Here is a 23,123-nt window from a genome sequence, read left to right as displayed (position 1 = left end):
GAAACAAGCAAACCCAACCTCTTTAAAATAGAAAACATTTCCTGTGTGTGGTATTGTATTCACATAGCATGTGTGTGTGAAGACCAGAGGCTGGTGGATGCCTTCTTCAACAAGGCTCTCCACCTTCATTTGTGAGTCTCTCGCTGAACCTACAGCTCTGAGCTCCAGGGATCTGATCCCATCCCTGCTCCACCCCACCCCCATTGGCTTCATGCTCCCAGGCCCTCTTCTTACTCAGACCTCACATCTGTGGGATGAGCACTTTTCCTGGAGTCATCACTTGTTACTTAGTTTCAAGAACAAATCTTAACTATCTTTAGCACCTATGCTCTAAATATATAGTAGCTAAGCAGCAGCTTCTCATATCCCCCAAGTTTCTGACTCTTAAGCCACAGGCTCAAAAACATAGCCCCTTGCCTTTTCTCTTTGGTTTTGAGACAGGTTCTCACTCTAGCTCAGACTGGTTGAGAACTGGTGACAATCCTCCTGAACAAGCTTCCCCAGTTCTGTAACTATAGGCATGAGTCACCGGTGATACCTGATCTGTGAAATACCTTTGTAAATTACTCTGAGAAAAGGAGATCTCTCTTGCTCTCTCTCTGACATGCCATGTTATGTTACATTATGTTTATATATGTACACACACACACACACACACACACACACACACACACACACACAGAGTATATGTGTGCTGGGGACTGAACCCAGTTCCCCATATATACCACTCTTGCACTAAGCTTTATTCCCAGCCTCTTTAAGAGCCTTTCTGAGTTGCCTTAGAGAAATGAGAACTCCTGAGCTATAGAGATGGCTCAGTTTAAATGCTGGGTTTACAACCAGGACAAGAAGTCAAAGCGCTTTAGCTGCTGAAGCCAACAGTGCGACACAGCATTAGCCCAGTTAGTCACTAACACATTGAAAGGAAATTCCTTGCTATGTAGTTTTTCACAGCCTTGAATCCATTTGTTGGAAGTAATGACAATTGATTTGGGGAGAAAAATAGACCATTGGACAATTATATAAGTAACATACACATTTGGATTTCAGAGATTAGAATTAGGAAAGCACTAGAGAATGCTCATTACATTTTAAAAAACTTCCTAATTTTTTTAAACATCATTACTTTTTTTTATAATTTTGGGATCCAGTCCAGTGTTCTACAACTGAGCTACATCCTCAGTATTTCCTTTTGAGTTAGGATGAAGTGTTTTCTTAAGGGAACACTAGAACAATAATAAAAAAACAAGTTACTTCAAAGTTAAAACATGTAAAAAGTAACAACAAAGAAAACACACAGCCTTGTATCGTGATACTCACTTTCCCTTCAACAGTCAAACAAAATAGGCCAGTAATGTAACTTGGGGAAAAAAAAAAAAGAAAGAGTATGAACACAAAGGATATGAAAGTCAACAGAACAAACCAGCAACTAAACAGGTGACCAGTACGAACTGGATAATACTCATTCACAGAGAGCTGTTCTGGTTTGAAAAGTCTTTAATTTAGTTAAAAATCTCTCCAAGATAGAGCAGTTTCACAACGTTCCAGGATCCTATTATACAGTCACCAATCAGCCTCTGTTCCTTATTTATATATTTTATACACGCAGTAAAAAGGAAATTATTCATGATACATTACACAATGAATTAAAGTGCCAGCTGGAGTGGCACAGAGCAGCTTGAGAGACATCGAAGCCAGGAAGTCTGCAGCAGCATCATGTTCTGTCACTTTCCAGTCTCCTCTTCTCATCCTGTCCCACCTGTCCTAGGTGGGACAGAAGTTTGCTATATGCTTCCCTGTTTAAGAAAAAAAAAAATCATTTAAGTATTTATAAATGTCTATTAACCCATCTAGCAGATTTGGCACAACACTTTTTTTTTTCTTTATTAAGAAATTTTCTACTCACTCCACATACTATCCACAGATCCCCCTCCTCCCTCCTCCTACCCCCCAGCCCTCTTTCCCAAGCCACCCTGCATCCCCACATCCCCCAAATCGAGGTCTCCCATGGGGAGTCAGCAGAGCCCGGCACATTTAGCCCAGGCAGGTCCAAGCCCCTTCCCACTGCACCAAAGCTGTTGGCACAACACTTAAAAACTCAAGTGCGAGAATTCATTCAGTCCTTAGTAGGACTTATATGTACAAAATGAAGGTTAAATGATGTGAAAGCTTATTAACCATTTCAAATAATATAACGGCCATCTATACAGAACGTGCTACGGCACACTGCTTAAGGATAATGATGGCATGATTACAACAGGGAGATGCTTCATCAACAAAACATGGAACAGTAAATGTTACAACCAGAACAGAGATCAGGGCCACAACACCGGCACATGTCCTATATTCTCTTTACCTTCTCCTTACTTGAATAGCAGTTTGAAAAGAAAATGCTATTTCTAATATTCTGTAGTACTTCTTGTATTTGAGATTTACTTTTTCTTTACAGAAAGGAAAGGGTTTATGTAGGTAGAGACACAGGTAAGCCATGCTTCTCCTGTGGCCTGGCTCCAGCAGTGCAAGAAGGGAGAGAAGGCTGAGGCAGGGGTCTACAGTGACCAAATTCTATGGTTCATTATCATAGTACTCACCACCTGAAAGGCTTTAAGAAAGATTCTGCCATGAAATTCTTTCATTAGTCTAAATACCTATGGGACTCTGAATCTCTAGAAGGAATCCTTTTGTGAACATGCATGGCCACAAAGAGTAGCACATTAGCAAAGGCTGCCCCAGTAGTCACTGGGTGGAGTTCACATAGACTCCAGTCTTTTCATGAAGAGCTCAGGAGCTAGCTGTCAGCAGTGTCTGCAAGAGTACGCATTTTCATTGACTGTACTGCAAAGATGGACTCCACTAGTTACCTAGTGTTATGATCAATATGGGTTCTGTAAGACCAGTCACCTGAAGCTTTGAAATCCATCTCTCCCTAAGGACATCGCTTTGAAAATATAAGCACCATGAAGGTGTGCAGCTTTGAGGGAGCCATGTCTGCATGAGCACAGAAATGACATGTGACCCCTGCAAAGCCACACCACTGTCCACTCAGGCAGGCATCACACAACTGACAACAGTCACAGCATTGAAGCATTTTTCATCTCAAAAGAAAATATCCTGTTTTCCTAAATGAGAAACAAGCCATTTTAATCAAAAGAGAAAATGTGGATTGTATGATACTCAAAATAGTATCATTATCAAACATACCTTTGTGTGATATTCCTGCCAAGGCCCCATTTCAGCTCTGAATCCTTCAGAGACTGAGTGAGGGTAGGAATCAAGTGGATGACAACGTGCTGATCCAGGGTTGCTACTGTCTCTAGGATGCTATACACGTGATAACTGTACTGCATGCCATAGTCCTGGATGAACTGCCTGAAAGTAAAACAGGCAATTTGAGAATCAATTTGAGGCAATTCCTTGGGCCTCTTCTATACATTATAATCACTTTTAACCTGAACACAAGGATCATTTCATCAAGGTTGAGGAAAGAGTCTACATGCAGACTACTGGTAAGGCTTTTTTATTTGTTTGTTTCTTAACTTTTGGAGGTAGAGTAGTTTTATGTTGTCTGGCTTGACCTTGAACTCATTATCCTCTTGTCTCAGTCACCTAGAATGCTGGGATTACAGGTGTATGCCACCATGCCCAGCTTGGCAAAACTTAGCAGAAAAATGACTGGAGGGAGAATCAGGAGGAGGAAAAAAATCTAATTTCAGGGACTTTTCATGATATCCTCCACTTCAAGCTGGGACAGGAGGAGTGTGAAAGGCAACACTAGAGGTCAAGTTTCCTAGTTATTTTTCAGCGTATCGTATGTCTATATTAGTCAATATAGTCATAAGGACAGAAAGTTATTCACTACATATATTTCATATTTTAAATGAGCAAGAGACTTTATAAGTAAGAATTCTTTATAAATAAAAAAACATATTTTACCATTAAAATTTCCACACTCCTCAATCAATATAATAAAAGCCAAGTAGCTTAAAAAATTATATATAACAAAGATTTGATCTTTTCTTTCCTTCCAATGTTTTGGAATTTTCATGAACACACTAACATAAAGTGATCATAACTGAAATAAACTAGAAAGAGCAGACAAGTGCCAATTATGTGATGAGAGGGAAGAAACAAGAAACTAAATATGCAACACAGAATAAAAGAAACACACCTCAAATCACATGTCGAGTGGTGGCAAGGTGGGATATGTGATGTAAAAGCAAGCTGGTAGAGACCCTGAGAAACAAATGGCACAAAGAAACTGCCCTAATAGAAGACTTCACAAGGGCAAAGCCGGGCCCTGGGAATGTGGCTGGGCATATCCTCTACTCCAGAGTCCATGCTTCCCAATTGAGCTTTCTGAAGCTTCAGTGTTAAATCAAGTCAAAAGACCAGGGAAAGGCATTTTTACAGAGCATCCTGAAGACCAGGTCTAAACAAGTTCTGAAAAAGCCTATACACCTGTTTTGGGGACTTTAATGTCTCACTTTTTCTTCTTAATGACATTGAAGATTCTTTCTCAAGGAAGACACAAGTAATTTCAAGTCAGTTAACTTACTCTTTTCCTTGGCCCTTTGATTTTTCAATAAAGCCACACAATGTAACAAACCCACTGCCCCAAATACTATAATTGAAACACTGTAAACAAGTAGTAACACATTATGTTTTGGATAATTAGTTATTTAAAAAGCATGTTGACTGTCAAATGGCTGGCAACCATCTCCTTGCCAGTTGGCATATTTTCCAGTTACCTAAACAGAGAAGTCAGCTGGGTGGCAGGTTCTCCTTCTGACCCCACTTGGCAGGTTTTTACCATGCATTGCAGGTTCTCTGTGGCCAGCTTTTTAACTAGGAGAAAAAGATAGCATTATACAGTGTGTCTAAACTGACCATCTGGATCATCATTTTTAACACTCTTGATTTAGAAAAATACGCTGTTTTCTTCAAATAGGTACATGCTTTTTGTAAGTTTTCAAAATGAAAGTTATGAGTTTGTTTTGTTCTGAAGAGTATCTATTTTGAGTCCCAAAGCTGAAATAATACATAAGAAGATATGTTCTCCCTTCAGAAACGTATCCATATTAAAAAACCCTTCCCATCATAATGCTTCCCACCTTAATCTTACAAACAGATACATACAGACAAGAGAGCCTTTTAAAAGACATGGATTTGAAGACAGGCATATTGATTTTATTTTTAAATTCATAGGCGCATACCTTCCACCCCTTACAAATCTTTAAGTAGCAAACTAGACCAACCATTGATGTTCCTTTGCTTAAAATTAGCCCAATATTTGTATTAATTATTTATTTAAACAAATTCTTAAAACCATGTGCCTGTACATACAGTACAAAAATACTGCTGCCATTTGGAACTTAACTGTGCTCCAGGCTCATGAGTTCAATGCTGGCTTGCCAGCCCAAGGTGCTATGGAGGAGCGTGTGTCCTTCCTCTTCCTCCACTGTTTCCACTGCTGCAGGCGAGCAGTTTCTGCCTTCAGGTGTTCCCACCCTGATCACTGCCTCACCATGAACTCCTACGCGGAGGGGCATCAACTGAGCATGTATAGAAGCTTTCAAAACAGAGGCAAGCCAACCTTCCCCCACTTTAAGTTCATTTGTTAAGGTAATGTGAAGTTGACTAACACAGACATGAGCAAAGTCTGTGGAAAACTTAGCACGTTCCTAATGCTATAAAATTCTTGTTTTAGGCCTACTAAATGTAAATGTCTTCAAACTGAGTAGTCGTATTTGTTTTAAACTAACACCTTGACTGTCCCAGTTTACATGATTCAGTGTGTGGAAGTAGATGCTCACATACAGTGCAGGGATTTTCAGTATTGTCAGAGCTGTGCAAGTATAACCAGAGTCAGGTTCATACTACTTTTGTTATCTCAAAAAGAAACCCTACCCTGTAGCTATCATCTGCTTTCCCATAGGTAAGGAAGCTTATCTACTTCTGTCTCAGAGACATATTTTCTGAGAGCTGGTGGAATTCAATCTGGATAAAGCTACTCAGAATGGCACACAATTTAAAACTTATGAACTGTAACTTCCAGAATTTTCCAGTTAGAGCTGTTGACCTGCTGTTAGTAACATGCAGGTGAAACCTCAGGAAACCAAACCATGGCTACATGACAACTACCATGCTGTCTGCTCTGAATAAGAAAATCTTAAACGATGAAGTGTAAGGCTTTCACTGCACTTTACCATGTCCAAGTTAACAAGGGCAAGGTTTCTAAAGAGCCGGTTCTCTCTGGAACCACCACAGGGCATGTCCTCCTGCCAAGTGATAGTACAACACGGAAATGTAACAAATCACTCTTCGAAGACTCGGACTGGGACAAGAATGTTATAAGCACTGATATAAATGTAGATGAGAAAATACCACACATTTTTGAGAAAAGACCAAAGATGTCAGAGGTCAATGAGCTTTCCACCACCATTTGGGCCCTGCCCCTGGATTCCTCAGAGTCCACTCCACACTCATCTTAGTAGTTAAAAGGTAGTCCCATTGTAACAACAACACACACACACACACACACACACACACACACACACACACACACGTCTGCACAAAAACAAGGGACAAAGGGCAAACTGCCTATCAAGGAGTCAAGATAGAGCTGTGACTCCTGTTCTGCATTCTCAACAAGCGTATTAAAGCATGTTACAGTGGGGATCAGAGATCACACGTCAAAGTGATCAACCAAGGGGAGCCTGATGAGATTCAAAGGAAATGGGCTCAACTTCAAGGAGCCTCCCAGGTTTGACTCAATTAGCGTGGATACACAGGCAGAAAACTCCAGAGAAGAAATCACACTGACCTCCCATCTCCTGGTACTTGACAAGCCTCATGTGACATCAGAGTAAGTCAACACAGTTTTTTTTTTGAGAAGCTAAAAAGCCTAATCAAAGGAAGTACCCCATAAATAAACTACTTGCCTCAAGGAGTGGGGGATTGCAAAAACAAAAATCCCCCAACTAAAATAGACTGAAATTTGCCAGTATTTGATTGTTTTTCCCTACCTGACCCCAGCTCTTGTTTGGTATTTGATTCTTTAGCCATGAAACATACCAAAGGATGGAAAACAGTCACGTACCTTTACCATGGGAAAGAATAGTTGCTTAACCTGTACACAGAAAATGCTGACAAAATCAAGACTGAGCCAACTAACCTTGGGGTTCACTGACCAACACCAGACATTTTAAGATGCCAGGAAGGAGTAGCTCAAGGTCACAAACAGCCATGCTGGTGTCCTTGAAGAGCTGGAGGATGAAGGCCAATGTAGACGCTAATCGAGGAGGGGGTGAGGACCCTTTAAACTCAAGATAGGATTTCCTGAAAAGAAGAAAATTCTATTTTACTTTTCTTCTATTTCAAGCTTCAACTGAGCAGAATCAAATGCCATGTATGTTAAAGATACTGGAAAAATTTATTCCCTAAATAAAGTATAGTTTTAAAAGAATGTATACTTGCCATGATAACTTTAAAGATCATTTTGTTGTGCTGTGTGCTCTAAAACCTAGTACAGACATACAATTTAAAGCAAACTGGCTTAAAAATGAACTTACCAAACCTAATTGCTAACTTGTTTTCTCCCTTTCCCATGGATGTCTCATATCCCTTATCGGTTTTGCCAGGAATCAACATTTCCTCTAATGTCAAATTTGCATAAATAAATCTCTTCTCACATTTATTTACTTAGAATTTAGGAGGGGTCTCATGCTTCTAAATAAATAAAAGGACTATCCTAGGAATTAGCTTCCAGTTTTAGCTTTATCTTTCCTCCACTAGGAAATTTAAAGAACTAACTTAGGATTGAGTATCATCTCTCAGGGCAGGATAAACTGTAGCATTAAAATTCCACAGAGATTGTAAGGATAACAACCTCCTTGACTCATCTCCCACTCAACCACTTAGAACCGGTCCTGGTCACTGTTCAAAAATCTAGACAATATGAAAATTGGCCAAAAATTACTTAGCACTTCCCCATTGGGTTTTTAATTTTACTGGTGCCTGAGATGAACTTAAAACCTTGTACATGGTAGGTACCACTGAGGTACATTCCAGCCCCAGATACTACTCAATCAAAACACACATATTTATTTGAAGACTAATACTATACATAAGGAGATACAAAAAACACTAGAACTTACCAACTCATTTAAGGAGCTACATAAATCACTCTGTTCCACAGACACAGTGATCCCCACAAATTTAACATCCTAAATACAACCACTATCGAAGGCAGGGTTTGTTTTGGTGTGTTCTGTGCACTGCTGAATTACTAATGCCCCAAATTTTAACATTAAACATTTATTTGGTACATACTGAACATCAGGAAGAAATGTAAAAGTAAGCATATACAATTAAGTAAAAAAGAACAAACAACAGACACATCTCAGCTAGTGGAGAATTTAGATGTGAAAAAAATGGGCAATTTTAATATATGGGACTGGTGTTTTGTCAAAGAATTGTCACAGAATTGTCAGAAGTTCTGAGAAAGAAGTCCTAACTCAAAAGGATCTCACAGTAGAAAGGCAGAGAATGGAAGGAGCCACAGGAGTCCAACTCGATTGATGCTAAACATAGAAACAAAACCCCACACACCCTTCTAGTCAGCTAGAACCTAACGCATAAAGAAGAATAAAAACCATCCTTAACAAGACATGATGTAGAACAGAAAGCTGAGAAGACAGCTGGGATACTAACCAAGGGGCTTAACTTGGCTTTAGGAATTTGAATTCACCTCTCCATTTGTCATGGAGTTTATATTAAAATCAGGCAATGTCTCAAATACCATAACAGATTACTATAATCTTGCTGAAAATGCAGATCCAACTAAGGAAAAATTATTCTGAACCTAAAAATTGGGTCAAAAAGATACATGTTACCCTGTGGTATTAGGCACAGGTTTTTATAAAGGACACATGGGATTTAGCTCAGAGGGATAACATCGTAATGAAGAGACTGGCATGGACCAAGCTTTAATGTAGGGAAGGATAAAGCATCTTGAAGAGCAATATCCAAACCAGGGTCAGTGGGGTATACACAGGACAGGGACACCATCAATAGAAAAGATGAGTAAGTACATCACATGACACAGACAAAAGCGAGCCAATGAAGGTTTGGGGGCAGGGAAGTGTTGAAACTAATCTGGCTGGACTGGTGGCACACACCTTTAATCCTGGCCCTTAGGAGGCAGAAACTAGTGGACCTTTGTGAGTTCCAGGCCAGGCAGGGTGACACTATGAGAACCTGCACTAAAAAGAAAAAGAAACAGAAAATAGAAAAAAAACAAGGGGGGGGGGTCATTTGTTTTAGAAGGAAGACGAGACACAGGGATGGCCATGATATAATGTGATAAGAGAAATGTGAAATGAACAAAGACAATAAAGCTTCCAGCCCAAGTAACATGACTCTAGGAATATAAGAGAAACAGAATTCTACAGTTACATCAGATCATTAAAAAGATCGAGTCAAGGCTGGGGAGATGGCTCAGTCAGTAAAGTACTTGCCTTGTAATCACAAGGGTCTGAGTTCAGTTCCCATAAAACTCAGGCATGGCTGTTTGTACTTGTAATCTCAGCACTACAGAGGGACAGCCAGGCAGACCTGGGGGTGACCACCAACACAGCTGCTGTGCAAACCTATGTCAGTGGTATACTGTGTCTCAAAAACAAGGTGGATGACACCAAAAGAATGACCTCAGAGGTTGTCCTCCGGCCCTCCCATGAAAAAGAGCCTCCACTCACCCACTTACTCACCAGAAAGTAGGAGAGAGAGAGACAGAGACAAGAGAGAACAAAGTGAAGGCATTTCAACACAGAAACTTACTTAATACTAGATACCAATAATCTATTCCCAGAGACTCTCAAAAGTTTAACAAATAGTATCATAATGTTAAACACTGCATGAAGACAAAGGAAGATAATTTCTATTACTGATTCTTCTAATGTTATGGCTAATGGATATAGAGGTTAGTTAAAAAATAAAACAAGCAAACAAACAAACAAAAATAATCGTAAGCAGTTAAGGCTGGAGAGGCAGCCCAGCAGGTAAGAGCGCCTGTTGCTTTTGCACAGACACTGAGTTTGGCTCTGTGCCCACATGGCAGCTCTCTCAGTTCCATGGGATCTGAAGCACTCTTTTAGCTTCTACAGGCACCAGGCATGCATGTGGTGCAATTCCATACATGCAGGCAAAACACTAATACACATATGTGACATAAAATAAACAGTTCTTTTAAAAAAACAAGAAATTTATTAAATTTGCTTAAAAATGAATTAAAGGTAAGGACTGAATGTTATTAAACCACCCCAACCCCTGCATTATTTCAAGTGGAATAATACATAACTCCATCTGTCCTACACGTAGGCCAAGTTTGATGACACCATACCTTCCTCATCACTTCAAGGATCCCAAATCAAGAAAACATACCACCAAACATTGCCCAGAATATTCTAGAAATTACTAGAAATAGAATATTCTAGAAATATTCTTCAAATATCTTCTCAGTAAAACTTAACTTTATCCTCAAGACAACTAAAGTTATTTTATCTAGCAAATATGACAATTCCTTTCATTGAATGCAGGTCCTCTAAAGTAATTCAAAATGATCTGATGTATGTTTATCTTCCATCTCAGTAAAATCCTCCTGTTTTCTTCAGAACAGTCATTTATAAAGGAAAATCAATCTGTCCACACCAGTCCCTTAGGTTATGCAGCTGGGAATCATATATTGCACCTGTAGGTCACTGAGAGTAAGAGTGAAGAAAGATAGTCTTATGTTTTGGTAACTGCCAAGAAAACTCCACATATTTGCCAGTGTTAAGTGCTGAGGAGCTGGAGAATACTGAGTAGCAGCGAATTCTCTAATCATGAGCCCCTTTTCACTATTTTTAATACAAAGTAAGGGCCTATAACCTGATGTTAACATGTATGGGACACTAAATTGCTGCATCAGATATTCTATAAACGACAGTATAGAGGAAGGCCTAGTCTACAAGGAGGGAAAGTCATGACTAAAATATGTATTTGCTGAAATACCCCAAAGTAGAAGGTATCTCGCATGACCAACCTTAGAGACACCCAAGGAACCTACATGAAGAATGGAAATGATCAGGACTCAAATTAGTCTGCTGCTAAGCTGGTCTTCCTGTTGCTGTTTGAGCTAAAACAGCTTTTATGAGAAGGAAGTGACAGCTAGGTCCACAGTGAGCTTCTGGTGAACCTCTGTCTCCAAGTACTTTCTGAGCTCACTATGTCAACATTAGCATTCCTGAAAAGAAACAGTGCTCAACGCTCACAGGGAGAGAGAGGGGAGTGGACCTCTAGGTGGATAAGGCCATACTTGATAGCAGATATTTTACAGAAAATATTAATACAAGATGGGAAATAAAAGAATTGAGATAAATAGTAAATTAATAACCTAAGAGTTCATATCACTCATCAACATTCATATTTTCAGTTATCTCTCATAAAGTAATTGCTACATACATAGAAAATACAGTTTCTATTGTGATGAAAACCATAAAAATCTATCTTTTCAAAAAAATAACTTTTGCCGGGCGGTGGTGGCGCACGCCTTTAGTCCCAGCACTCGGGAGGCAGAGGCAGGCGGATCTCTGTGAGTTTGAGGCCAGCCTGGGCTACCAAGTGAGTCCCAGGAAAGGCGCAAAGCTACACAGGAAAAAAAACAAAAAACAAAAAATAAACAAACAAAAAAAACCTTTTTTCTTTTTTTTTTTAATTTTAATTTTTATTTCATGTACACTGGTGTTTTGCCTGCATTTGTTCTGTGTGAGGTTATCAGATCCACTGGTACTGGAGTTGTTGGCAGTTGTGAGCTGTCATGTCGGTGCTGGGAATTGAACCTGGGTCCTCTGGAAGAGCAGACAGTGCTCTTAACCATTTAGTCATCTCTCCAGCCCATAAAAATGTATCTTTAGGGAGGTATAGAAGGAAAGTACAAGCTACACAGTGAAACTGACAGAATTTTAAAAGCAAATACAATTTTAAGATATAATTCTTTTGTTTAATCTGAAAGTACACAGGAGCTATCAAAACCATTCTGGTGGAGTCAACTATGTAACTGTCACAGTGAACAGCAGTCACTCATCCCAGAGAAATGATAACGTATGTCCACATAAGACTTTATAAATGCTACACAGGCTTTATTCCTAGAAGTGCAGATAATGAAACTAGGAAAAGAAAGAGATGTCTCTTCAGTAGAAAAACAAGCAAGTAGTTATAGCCATGCTGTGGAACACTGCTAGATGGTGGTAAACTTTTAAATACATCTTTATTGAAATTAAGATATAATTACATTGTTTTCTTCCTTCCTGGTCCAACAAATTCTCAATGTTTCCTGGGAACATTGGGAAAATGTTTCTAAGCTACCACAATGCTGAGAAATATTAATATTTCTGAGATACTATGAATTATTTTTGATGAGATTAATAGCTTCTATATATGCCTCTCTGTAATAACGGTATTACCGTACGGTGTGGACAATGTGCTTCCTTAGGGGCGTCATCACTGGAAGAGACGCTGGGCTTCTCAGTGCCAAAAGAACAGGATGCTGTCCAAGATCTGAAATACACGGTGAGGTGGGGAGAAACCGCCCAATATACTGCTCAATGACATTCCTTAGCAACTGATTCAAGTAGGCATTTGGATTTTGAGACTGACAGCATACAATACTTATGCCCTATAGAAAGAAAAATAAGAAAAAAGAGAAACGTCAAAAGGCAAAGTTTCAAATAGTGTTTAGGAACTTACTAATATGTTCTCAAGCACTGATATTTATGGCAGAATTTGTACCTTCTCACCATCAAATAGGACTTCTGGTATCATGAATAAGTAAGGCACATACAGCCCTTCTAGAGTTGAGTTTGGTTAATACATATGTGGTGGAATCTAACCAACCATGTGTATTTTAGAGGCATGATCAAAGGAAATAAGGTAAGCAAGCATTCCAGAAGAGAAAGGGAATGTGTTTCTTCCTCTCTTCTTCCTGCACAGAACACTTGACTACCATGATCATCAACTACATAGTCATGTCATTACTAAGTTATAAAACACATGTGTCATCAGTCTTTTTTAAAGTGTTTAAATCAAAGCTCAGTGTATCATCAAGCAGAAAGATAAAAGAGTAAAGGCCCACCCCTCAGAGTAGGGACCACTAACCCACAGAGGCACAGATGGGTGGAGGGGAGTTATCACTTAGTCATTTCGGCTAAGAACATAACACTTACCCTAAAAATTAGCCATGTAAAGAAACAGAATCATAGAATCATTTCTTTAACAACTCGTAATGGGAGAGGAATGCAGCTGCTTGGACTGAAAATAAACATCTTAGAAATTTTTCTATGTGCTATTGTACCAAGTGCTTTATATTCATTATTTCATTTCAATTTCTAGAACAAAGGAGTTAATATCATATTCCATTTTACAGTTAAGGAAACTGAGGTTCAAAGAAATTAAGAGCTTAATAGAAGTCACAAGAATTCATTATAAGATCTTGCTGCATGTGTCATAACAATATTTAATACTTACAAGTGATTAAACTCACTCCCTCAGAAAAAGAAATTTTCTGTATGTTTACTAGGACTCCATTGTAGCTATAGTTGGATGTTTATTCAGCAAAACGTTCTAGAAGTTCATTTCTAGTGAAAAATAGTGTAGAGCTATTGAAATACTAGCAAGAACACAGCTAAAATGAACACCAGTGGAGCCTGTCCACTCAGTCTTGTGTGCTTTAGGGAAAGGCACAGCAAGAAGACAGTGGCAGACAGAATCCACACATCTAAAGACAGCAGAGCACCGTTAAAAACTAAAGACGCAGTTTCCTGACAGTTCTGCCAAATGGATAATTCAACAACAACAACAACAACAACAACAACAACAAAAATCTCACTTTATTACATAAGAAATGTCTACTTATAGGTAAACTAGTTCTAAGAGGACCACACAGAACACACATCCAGACTTCTCTGGTACGCTCAACTCCATCTATACATTTGTTCTTCCATGCGATTGACTGCCAGGTGATGCTCTGTTCCTATTCTATCATTCTGCTTGATGACACACTAAACTCTGACATAAATACCAACATGAACACATAAGTAGAATCAACTTAGAATCTCTCAGTAATCTCAAAACTCTGCTAAAAAAAAAAAAAAAATCCACCATGGAAGACTGTGTGTTAACTATCAAAATCTGCCCCCAAGCTGAGTGGTGGTGGCGCACGCCTTTAATCCCAGCACTCAGGAGGCAGAGGCAGGTGGATCTCTGTGAGTTCGAGGCCAGCCTGGTCCACAGAGTGAGATCCAGGACAGGCTCCAAAGCTACACAGAGAAACCCTGTCTTGAAAAACAAAACAAAACAAAACAAAACAAAACAAAACAAAACAAACAAAAAAAAAATCTGCACCCTTCTGCCTCACCTTCTTTAGGGAACCTCACATTTAGAAAGGTCTAACTCTCAGTATCACACACTAATGAAAGAGATCAATATTTTAGACGCCCAGAGGATGTCATTATTTATTTACACATTTTATATCACTTCAAACTAAAGCTAATAAAAACCCAACCTTTTCTCTATGTATCCAGGGCTATCCAGGAACTCACGATCCTCCTGCCTCAGCCTCCTGGATCCTGGCACTACAGGTAGATGTCACCATGTCTAGCAGCACTTTCTAGTCTCTACCAGTCTAGTCTAGGAAACATTCATTTCTGTTTCTCTACCACATTTAGTAATGTATTTTTAATCAGAGTTCATCAACATTTCTGATATCTGCACAGGGTCTAATCTTACTGCCTTAGTTTAAACCTTCTAGTAACGTATGGAGTATTTCAATGAATTAGTCAGTGCCTCACAGGTCTTAAATCTAACTCCCACACCAAGGTTATTTTTTCCAAACAGAAGCACAACTCACACTTCTTTGTTCAAAATCTACCAATGTTGTGTATGTATGAGATGGAGTCCAAATTTTTGGCACTGAATATAAAGCCCTCCATTACATGTCTCTTTCTATATGAATTTCCAGCCACACAAGAACTATCTGCCTTTCCCCACTACGCTAGATTTTTCTTAAAGCGTTTGCCCTCGTCTAGGTTACTGACTCCTAGGCATTCTGCCCTTCACACCCAGAGTTCCCTGTGGTGCTGCCTCTCCTGCCCCTTTCAGCCCAGTCTGGCTCTCATAGAACTAAGCTCTCCAAGGAAAACCCAGAGTGAGCTTCTGAAAAATTTTGAGCTCCTTGCCTTCATTCCCAATTCAAGCTTCTTGAAAATTTGCCTCTCTCACTTTTGTTTACAAAGCCAAAAGGCATCCAAATCTTTTTCATGGATGTGCTGTATGCAAACATGCACTTTTGAGATTACAATGTCTGGCCTTTACATGTGCATTTTTTTTTTTTTTTTTTTTTTTGGTTTTTCGAGACAGGGTTTCTCTGTGTAGCTTTGCGCCTTTCCTGAAACTCACTTGGTAGCCCAGGCTGGCCTTGAACTCACAGAGATCCACCTGGCTCTGCCTCCCGAGTGCTGGGATTAAAGGCGTGCGCCACCACCGCCTGGCCTTACGTGTGCATTTTAAACTATACTTTGAGGCAGTTTCCACGGTGGGTATACCTGGAGATACAGAGGAAGACTCTTCTGAATCGCAGTCAGCATCGGTGCAGGCAGCTCCTTCTCCTGCTGTAACACCGTATGCGGCAGCAGTAAACAATCTATGATCCGAAACAGTAACTTCTGTGCTTTAGAGGTGGCAAAGATTTGTGCCCATGATTTAACAAGAATTCCTAATAAAGAAAAGTAGCTTCAGTTGCAATTATCTCCTAATCAGAATATTTTGTTACTCTATGTAAAAAATGTATTTTAATCACAGAAACAAATTCAAATAGACAGCAGGAAGAAACATATGCCAGGAGTGAGAAGACTTACATTAAGGCACCCAAACACTCTTCATTAAAAGAGGACAAATGGAATGAAATGGCATGTCAAAGACAAAGTCTACCTGGAATGTAGCAAAAGTGGGAACTACAGGGATGGGCACTGAAGGGTCATCTGTAGAATATCAACCAAGGAAAAGGGGGCAGAAAGAACAGACAGGGATGGTGAAATGCAGGTCATGGGCAAAGAAAACTATGAGATACAATGAATGAGAAATCTACATGAAACCAAAACCAAGTTTCTCCTATCTACTCCCACCCTCAGAAATACAATGGGAAGGAGAATTAGTGGGAGTACTGATGTATCAATTTCTCTTTTTCAGAAATCACTCAACTATAATTACGGTCCCAGATACTCTTAAGCTGAAATGCAGCTAGCAGCCTTGTAAAGAAACAGCAGAAGTATCCTGGCAAGCTCACAAGCCACGAGTTCAGTGGCTCCGCCCCTTCCCATGGCTATGGTATCCCAAACCTAACACTGGCTCAAACTCTTAATTAAGCCTTTATACTTGCTCTTTCTCCATTTTGTTAAGTCTTTTATGCAAAGAAAACAGCAAGTTACTTGTTCTAATTTCTAATGAATAAATGAGTAATTTATTAGCTATGTAATCCATTCTCACCCTCTGAGACCTAGGCAAATGGAAAGAATCTAGTACTATCTTTTTTCAAAAAAAAAAAAAAAATCTAGGGAAAAACAACAAAGAAACCCTCAATTTTTCATGAGCAAAATTTTGCCCCAAATCCACACATGATCAATCCACAAGGGATTCTGTGATTCTTGATACAGCAATAATGTACTCTGTAAAGACATACTCTGTAATCATCCATTTACATTGGCAAAAACTAAATCTGGAAATGTCAGACAACTTTCTTAGAGACTAATAAATCATAAGCTTGAGGTGCTAAAATAATAATATAAATATTACTGTTGAATTGGTAATAAATCTCCACTTTTTTTTCTAAAATTAAGTAATCTGAATTGCAAGTACTGCTTTCAGTACCTTCTACATTATCCACATTTCCACAGCTTCACATTTTCCTTTATCTTTCACAACAAAGATAAAAGGTTTCAGACAGCCCAAATAAGGTTTATTTATACATTCTCAAGATTAAAGGGAATAGATACAAGGTTTGGGCCATGGAGAAATAAAAAAAAATCCAAAACTTAATTCTATATAAAACTTCTAAGGAAATATTTCTCATTTCCTTTTATTCCGTTCCTATTTTTGGTTAGCAACATGGTTTTAGTCAACAAAGATATTCAAATTACTGACTTCTTAAAGGAATATGAACCCCATCTTTATAGAACAAGCACAAGAGGATTTCTTTTTGAAAAGGGAAAACAGAGTTTGTGAAGAGTAAGAGTTGAAGCATCAATATCATTGGCATTCTACTAAGTGTGCTCTTTGGCACTCCTTCTCCATGCATAGAAGACCACAAACAATGAAAGAAAGTGATGGCTTTCTGGTGCTTGAACTTCTACCCAAATGTAGGCAAATATTAACAAAAGGCTCGTTTTAGAGGTGTGGGTATTATAATGTGACTGAAATGGACTATCAGCAGCAGGTAGTTTGGATATATCTCCTGTTATTATTATAATTAATATTAGTATCAACAAGAGCACAGCAAATAATGAGGGCCAGCACGAATTATTTTTAGCAAACCACTCTATTTCATGTATTTCTTATGCCTGCTCATAGAGTTAAGTGATTTGGCATATATAACTCTTTCCACTTGGGTCCTAATGGCTCAAGTTAAGGAAATGTTTCTAGCAAAAACATGTCAAAAATACATACCCATAATCCCGTAAGTCAGCTGCAACCCTGCACTGGAAATTTTTTTTCCCAAATAAGGCTTTATGTATTTTAATACTTCACCAAGATATTCTAAGGACTTTGTGACCAGGGCAGATTTATCAGAAAATGTCTGGAGAGACCCGTAAGTCATACCAACAGCCTATAAATAAAGGAAAACATGCTATAACTTTCCAAATCTTATATAATACAAACCTTGAAAAACTAATTTTTTTCTTTTTCCCTCACTACACGCATATCTCATACTTAGGCCTTCATCGTTAGATTTCCAATAAAGGTTCACAGCAATTAAAACTTTTAATGAAAAGAATTAAGTTTTGTCTTTTATAATTAAAGGTCAAAGGAAGAATTTTTTAAAAATTAATTCTTTAGTAATTATTTACAGAACATCTGATTCAGCAAAATCACTAGTGAGAAGAAACATCTGCTATACAAGAAGCCGGTAATCAAATAAAGCTTTTTACACAGATTGGCTCACAATTCATGACTGGAAATCTCCAAATTCCTACAGGAAAGAGTTGCAAGTAGCATTACCATTTTTTGTTTTTCGAGACAGGGTTTCTTTGTGTAGCTTTGGAGACTGTCCTAGATCTTGCTCTGTAGATCAGGCTGGCCTTGAATTTACAGAGATTCGCCTGCTTCCCGAGTGCTGGGATTAAAGGCAATCGTCACCGCTGCCCAGCTACATTACCAAATTCTTACAAATAAAATCTCTTAATTAAACTCTCTGATACAAACTGGTGTCCCTCCAAAATTTCCAGCTCAAAGAATATTCTTTATGAGCCATCAGCTAGCTAGCTTAATGCTCTTAGTGGAAGTGAAGGAAAATGTGGCTGAGAGGCTAAAGATGGATCAACCAAGAGGTGGTTAACAGAAACTTGAGGTGACACAGCAAGAAAAAGAGATAAGAACGCCGGGCGGTGATGGCGCACGCCTTTAATCCCAGCACTCGGGAGGCAGCGCCAGGCGGATCTCTGTGAGTTCGAGGCCAGCCTGGACTACCAAATGAGTTCCAGAAAAGGCGCAAAGCTACACAGAGAAACCCTGTCTCGAAAAACCAAAAAAAAAAAAAAAAAAAAGAGAGAGAGAGAGAGATAAGAAACCCAATAAACTTTTGAGGAAGGTGAGAGTAAGCAGGCCGTAAGAAGCTATAAAAGAATCAAAAAAGAAAGTTCACGGAAGTTTTCCCAGCAATCTGAGAACTCACAAAGGATTTCAAGGTCTCCATTGGGACCATAAACGGCACAACAGTTACGTGACTCTTCGTACAGCTCCTAGTGGACACCAGAGGACAAAGCAAGGGCTGTGTTGTCTCAGGATAAGCGCACAGTAAAGGGCATAGGTGCTGAAAGCACCGTTAGAGTTGTTGACGAAAGCTCCAAGAGGTCTGACTAAGTTGGAGAAGAGGAAGCACAGGCTTGAGAGCCTAACTGGAAGTAAGTCACGTGGGATGAACAAAAGGGAAGAAATTCAGTCAAGTGGGCAAATGAGAAGAGATAGAGTTTATTAATTGACTCTTCTTTTCTATTTAGCTTTCTCTGCTTTAAACATTTCATTCTTCAGAAGTTCACAAACTTTTGATCTCAGTTCCCTTAAACACATGCTAAGCATGAGTGCCTTGAAAAACTTTTATTGTTTAGGTCATGAGAGTCACTAACTGGGAAGCCAGACTTCTCATGTATGACATGCAAGGAGAAAGAAGAAGGTGCTAGCAGGCTAGCGGGAGCAGGACTAATGAAGAAATCCAACCTCACAAGTACACATAGCTAGAAAAAGTGTTTTGAGAGATGTTTCGAATAACTAGGAAGCTTTTTTTGCTATTATGCCAAAGTTTTCAAGAGCTATTTCTTAAAGGACAGTAGTAACTAAATTGGAGACTTTCATTGACTCTAAAACCACGTAAGAAAACAGGAGTTCAGTAACTTTGAATAAACCTTTTATCCATGAATGCTTATTAAAATGTACTTGGAAATTTGGTAAAGTTCATGAATGATACTGTTTCCCAATACTGGTATTTCCATCCAGGAAAAAAAAAACGATACACATTGATACTGTCCCTTTCCCACACAAGTCTTTAAATATCAGGCGCTCTCAGCTCAGGAAGGTTCATGTAAATTTCCTAAATTCTAATTTTCTTGAAAAGCTGAACTGCACTATTAGCAACAGATACTGTCAGTTGTTTTCTTTGAAGTGATAGGCTTACTTACTTCATTTCTGAAAAAAAGAAATGTCTGCCAAATGCCCAAGTCTGAATAATCACATTTTGTCAGTTTTCTTTCAAGATAAAAGCAGTCAGCTCAGCTTGTGACTCAAGTGCTCACAGGCTCTTTCTTTAGACAATGCACTGCTTTGGCACACTCAAGTCCTTCGCTTGCACTCTGCATTTTCATTTGGAGAATGTAAGGATTGAAATTGGATGAAATTTTAAATTTTGCTCCCTAATTAAGGCTGAACTAGCTTTACTTTTCTGTGAGTACATAAAGTATAAATTCTAATGGATACTATTATAATCTGAGGTCATAGGATTGGTTCATGCTAACTCATTCACAGAATTTGTGCAAATGTCAGTATACTTTTGAGATAGAGAACATCTTTTTTTTTTTTTTTTTTTTGAGACAGGGTTTCTCTGTGTAGCTTTGGAGCCTGTCCTGGAACTTACTCTGTAGACCAGGCTGGCCTCAAACTTACAGAGATCCGCCTGCCTCTGCCTCATGAGTGCTGGGATTAAAGGTGTGTGCCACCACTACCCAGAGAGATATAGAATATCTTGAAAAGGTTCAATAACTCCCAGCAGTCTATGAACCACATTTGAGTATTTCAAATATAATATATATGAAATATATATTATATAATTTATATTATAGATATATATTAATTTTAATGTGTCCACAGAGACCAAAAGAGCACAGTGAATCCCCTATAACTGAAATTACCTGGTTGTTAGCTGCCATGTGGGTGCTAAGAATTAAACCTGGGTCCTTAATAAGAGCAACAAGTGATCTTATCCAATGAACCATCTCTCCAGTACCATAATGTGTTTCTTAGTACTTTGATAATAATTTCTTATATACATATCATACTATCATTTCCATGCAGAAAAATGCACATTAAGCCAAACACTGGTACTTTATATAAAAAAGCCTACTTCTAAGAATGGACCTTAATTGGTGTTTGGGGTTTTAGATTTTTGGAGGACTTCACACTGTGATTCTCTAATAAAAATAGCCTTACCTTAACCCTACAATATCCATGCAATCAATAGGATTTATATTGGATACTTGCCTTCACTCTCCAAGTCGAGAATTCACCAAAGGGAGTGTATGTAACAAGCCATGGACACTGAGTGCTAAGGAGTTTTCCTGATCAACAAAATCTGATGTTTTGTCACAAACTGTTGCTGCAGAATTAACTATGTCCTGTCTAACTTCATTGGGAAAAGACTCACAGAAGCTTTCTCTCTCTTTCTGTGTGTGTGTGTGTGTGTGTGTGTGTGTGTGTGTGTGTGTGTGCCGTGCCCATTCAGATTTCATCCCATGTACCTTTCCCTGTACTTTGTACTTTTTGATCCTTTTTCTATAACAAGTCCTAGTGTCTATATGCTGAGTCCCACGAGAACTAGAAGAAACTGGATATCTACCCAAAGGAGTAATATTCTCAGCTTTTAATTCCTCCTAAATTAGTACCATAATCTACATTACTTTGCTAATTTTTACAAAGTCACATGGTCAAATCAGACTCACTTAAAAAACTTTATGCTCTTCATAGGATAAATTCTAAATACTTTACACCAAGACACTCTGACTCTTTCCTAGTGATGAATCTACTGACAGATTGGCATTAAGTATCATTATTTTAACCTTTGTGTATCTTAAATTTTCAGATCAGTAAAGTTCCTCTTAGATCAAAGACCACTTTAGGTTTTCCAAACCCCTAAGGAGTCTAGAAATGCTATCTAGCATTTTGCAAAAACCTATCATTGATTTATTGATAAAAAGAAAATTCATTTAGGCTGGATTAAATTAGAGGAGACCTAATTGCTAATGGAAAGCCTGCCGTCTACCTCCTTTGTTACCCAAAAACTCACTTAACAGTCATATAAAATACTCAACAAAAATTTGTATTTCACATCTGTATATTACTACATTGTTATTACCAATCGTTAGGATTTACAGACATCTCTTACTTGTCATAAAATTGTATTTAACTTACTAGAAATCAAAGGAATTAACTGAGCTAACAATATGGAAATAGCTTATTGGTTGTAATTATTTTCATACAATTAGAATGATATTTTCATGTAGTTAATATCAACATGCTGTAAATCTACTTTCATTGTGAATAATTTACCAAAGACAGTAGTCCAAACATCAACAGTTTCGGCTAGGCTGATAAAATAAACACTATCCCATGTTACATTCCTTTCAATTAGTAACCAAAACTAAAATTTTGAATGGGACTTAATATGAAGAAAAATCAAAATTGATGTATTAGATTTTCAAGTTCTGATCATACTAAGAACTAGTTGGTGCCTATACTTACAGCATCACTGTAGGGCAGTAAATACTCAGTTGGAACCATCATAGACTCCACACAAGTAAAGGTAGTACCTGTATTGTTACCAACAATAGCAACAAAAGATATTCTTTCATTTCAGTTGGCCTTGGAACAAAGCGTCCATGTAGTCTTCTTCATTAAGTATGAATTTCCTGCTCTCTTTCGTGTGAATCCTACTGTACCTTAGAGAAACACTTCCTTTCCTTCAGAATTTTATAATAAAAGACAACTAATAATATGACTCAAGTTAAATTTCTACAGGAAAAAAGTTGAGTAATACTTCAAGATTTTCTGGAAACAACAACAACAAAAACAAAGCAAAATCCAAAAACCTATAATTGATTACTTGGAAGATTACACTAATAAATGAAAAATACCTCCAGAAACTGAGTAAGTGCTTGTTTGGGGTCTTCTGGGCTAGGCAAATGTTCAATTTGAGCCTTTGAGAAGATATTCTTTACTTCTGAGAGTTTAAATATTAACCTTGTCATTTCAGCCAGCTGTTCCATGTACTCTTTTTCTATTAAAACAAGACAATGATCATGCTTATTATATAAATATGCAATAAAATATAAGTTGTACATACACATGTGCTGGAAATACATCCTTCATTTTTGAAATATGTTATAAAAACCCAAATTTTCATCAAGTTAAAAACTGAATTAAGGTTTTTACAATCAACCTAATCCAGAAAGTTATTTAGGTCAAACAACTACACAAGATATAAGAAAAAAAGTACAACCTTTTCAGCCAGCCTGAGTGAAACTTAGAAGAAGAGGTTAAAATAATAGCTTTAAAAA

At 38.2% G+C, this 23,123-nt stretch overlaps 1 protein-coding gene across 2 annotated transcripts in view; it reads right to left on the bottom strand.

Annotated features, from left to right (window-relative positions):
- Positions 1-1,479: 1,479 nt before the first annotated feature.
- Mms22l (MMS22 like, DNA repair protein) overlaps positions 1,480-23,123 on the bottom strand; it is a 124,980-nt gene continuing 103,336 nt past the window's right edge. For both annotated transcript variants that reach the window (XM_059254061.1, XM_059254062.1), the window contains exons 18-25: positions 22,701-22,843; positions 17,752-17,911; positions 15,636-15,805; positions 12,501-12,712; positions 7,175-7,338; positions 4,749-4,845; positions 3,202-3,369; positions 1,480-1,796 (exon numbers count right to left, since the gene is read on the bottom strand). In XM_059254061.1, the coding sequence (XP_059110044.1) occupies positions 1,715-1,796; positions 3,202-3,369; positions 4,749-4,845; positions 7,175-7,338; positions 12,501-12,712; positions 15,636-15,805; positions 17,752-17,911; positions 22,701-22,843 (1,196 nt within the window). In that variant the 3' untranslated portion in view covers positions 1,480-1,714. The remainder of the gene's footprint in view (positions 1,797-3,201; positions 3,370-4,748; positions 4,846-7,174; positions 7,339-12,500; positions 12,713-15,635; positions 15,806-17,751; positions 17,912-22,700; positions 22,844-23,123) is intronic.

Source organism: Peromyscus eremicus, chromosome 2 (assembly GCF_949786415.1).
Source record: "Peromyscus eremicus chromosome 2, PerEre_H2_v1, whole genome shotgun sequence".
NCBI classification, from domain to species: Eukaryota; Metazoa; Chordata; class Mammalia; order Rodentia; family Cricetidae; genus Peromyscus; species Peromyscus eremicus.
This window is presented reverse-complemented; position numbering and strand designations above follow the sequence as displayed.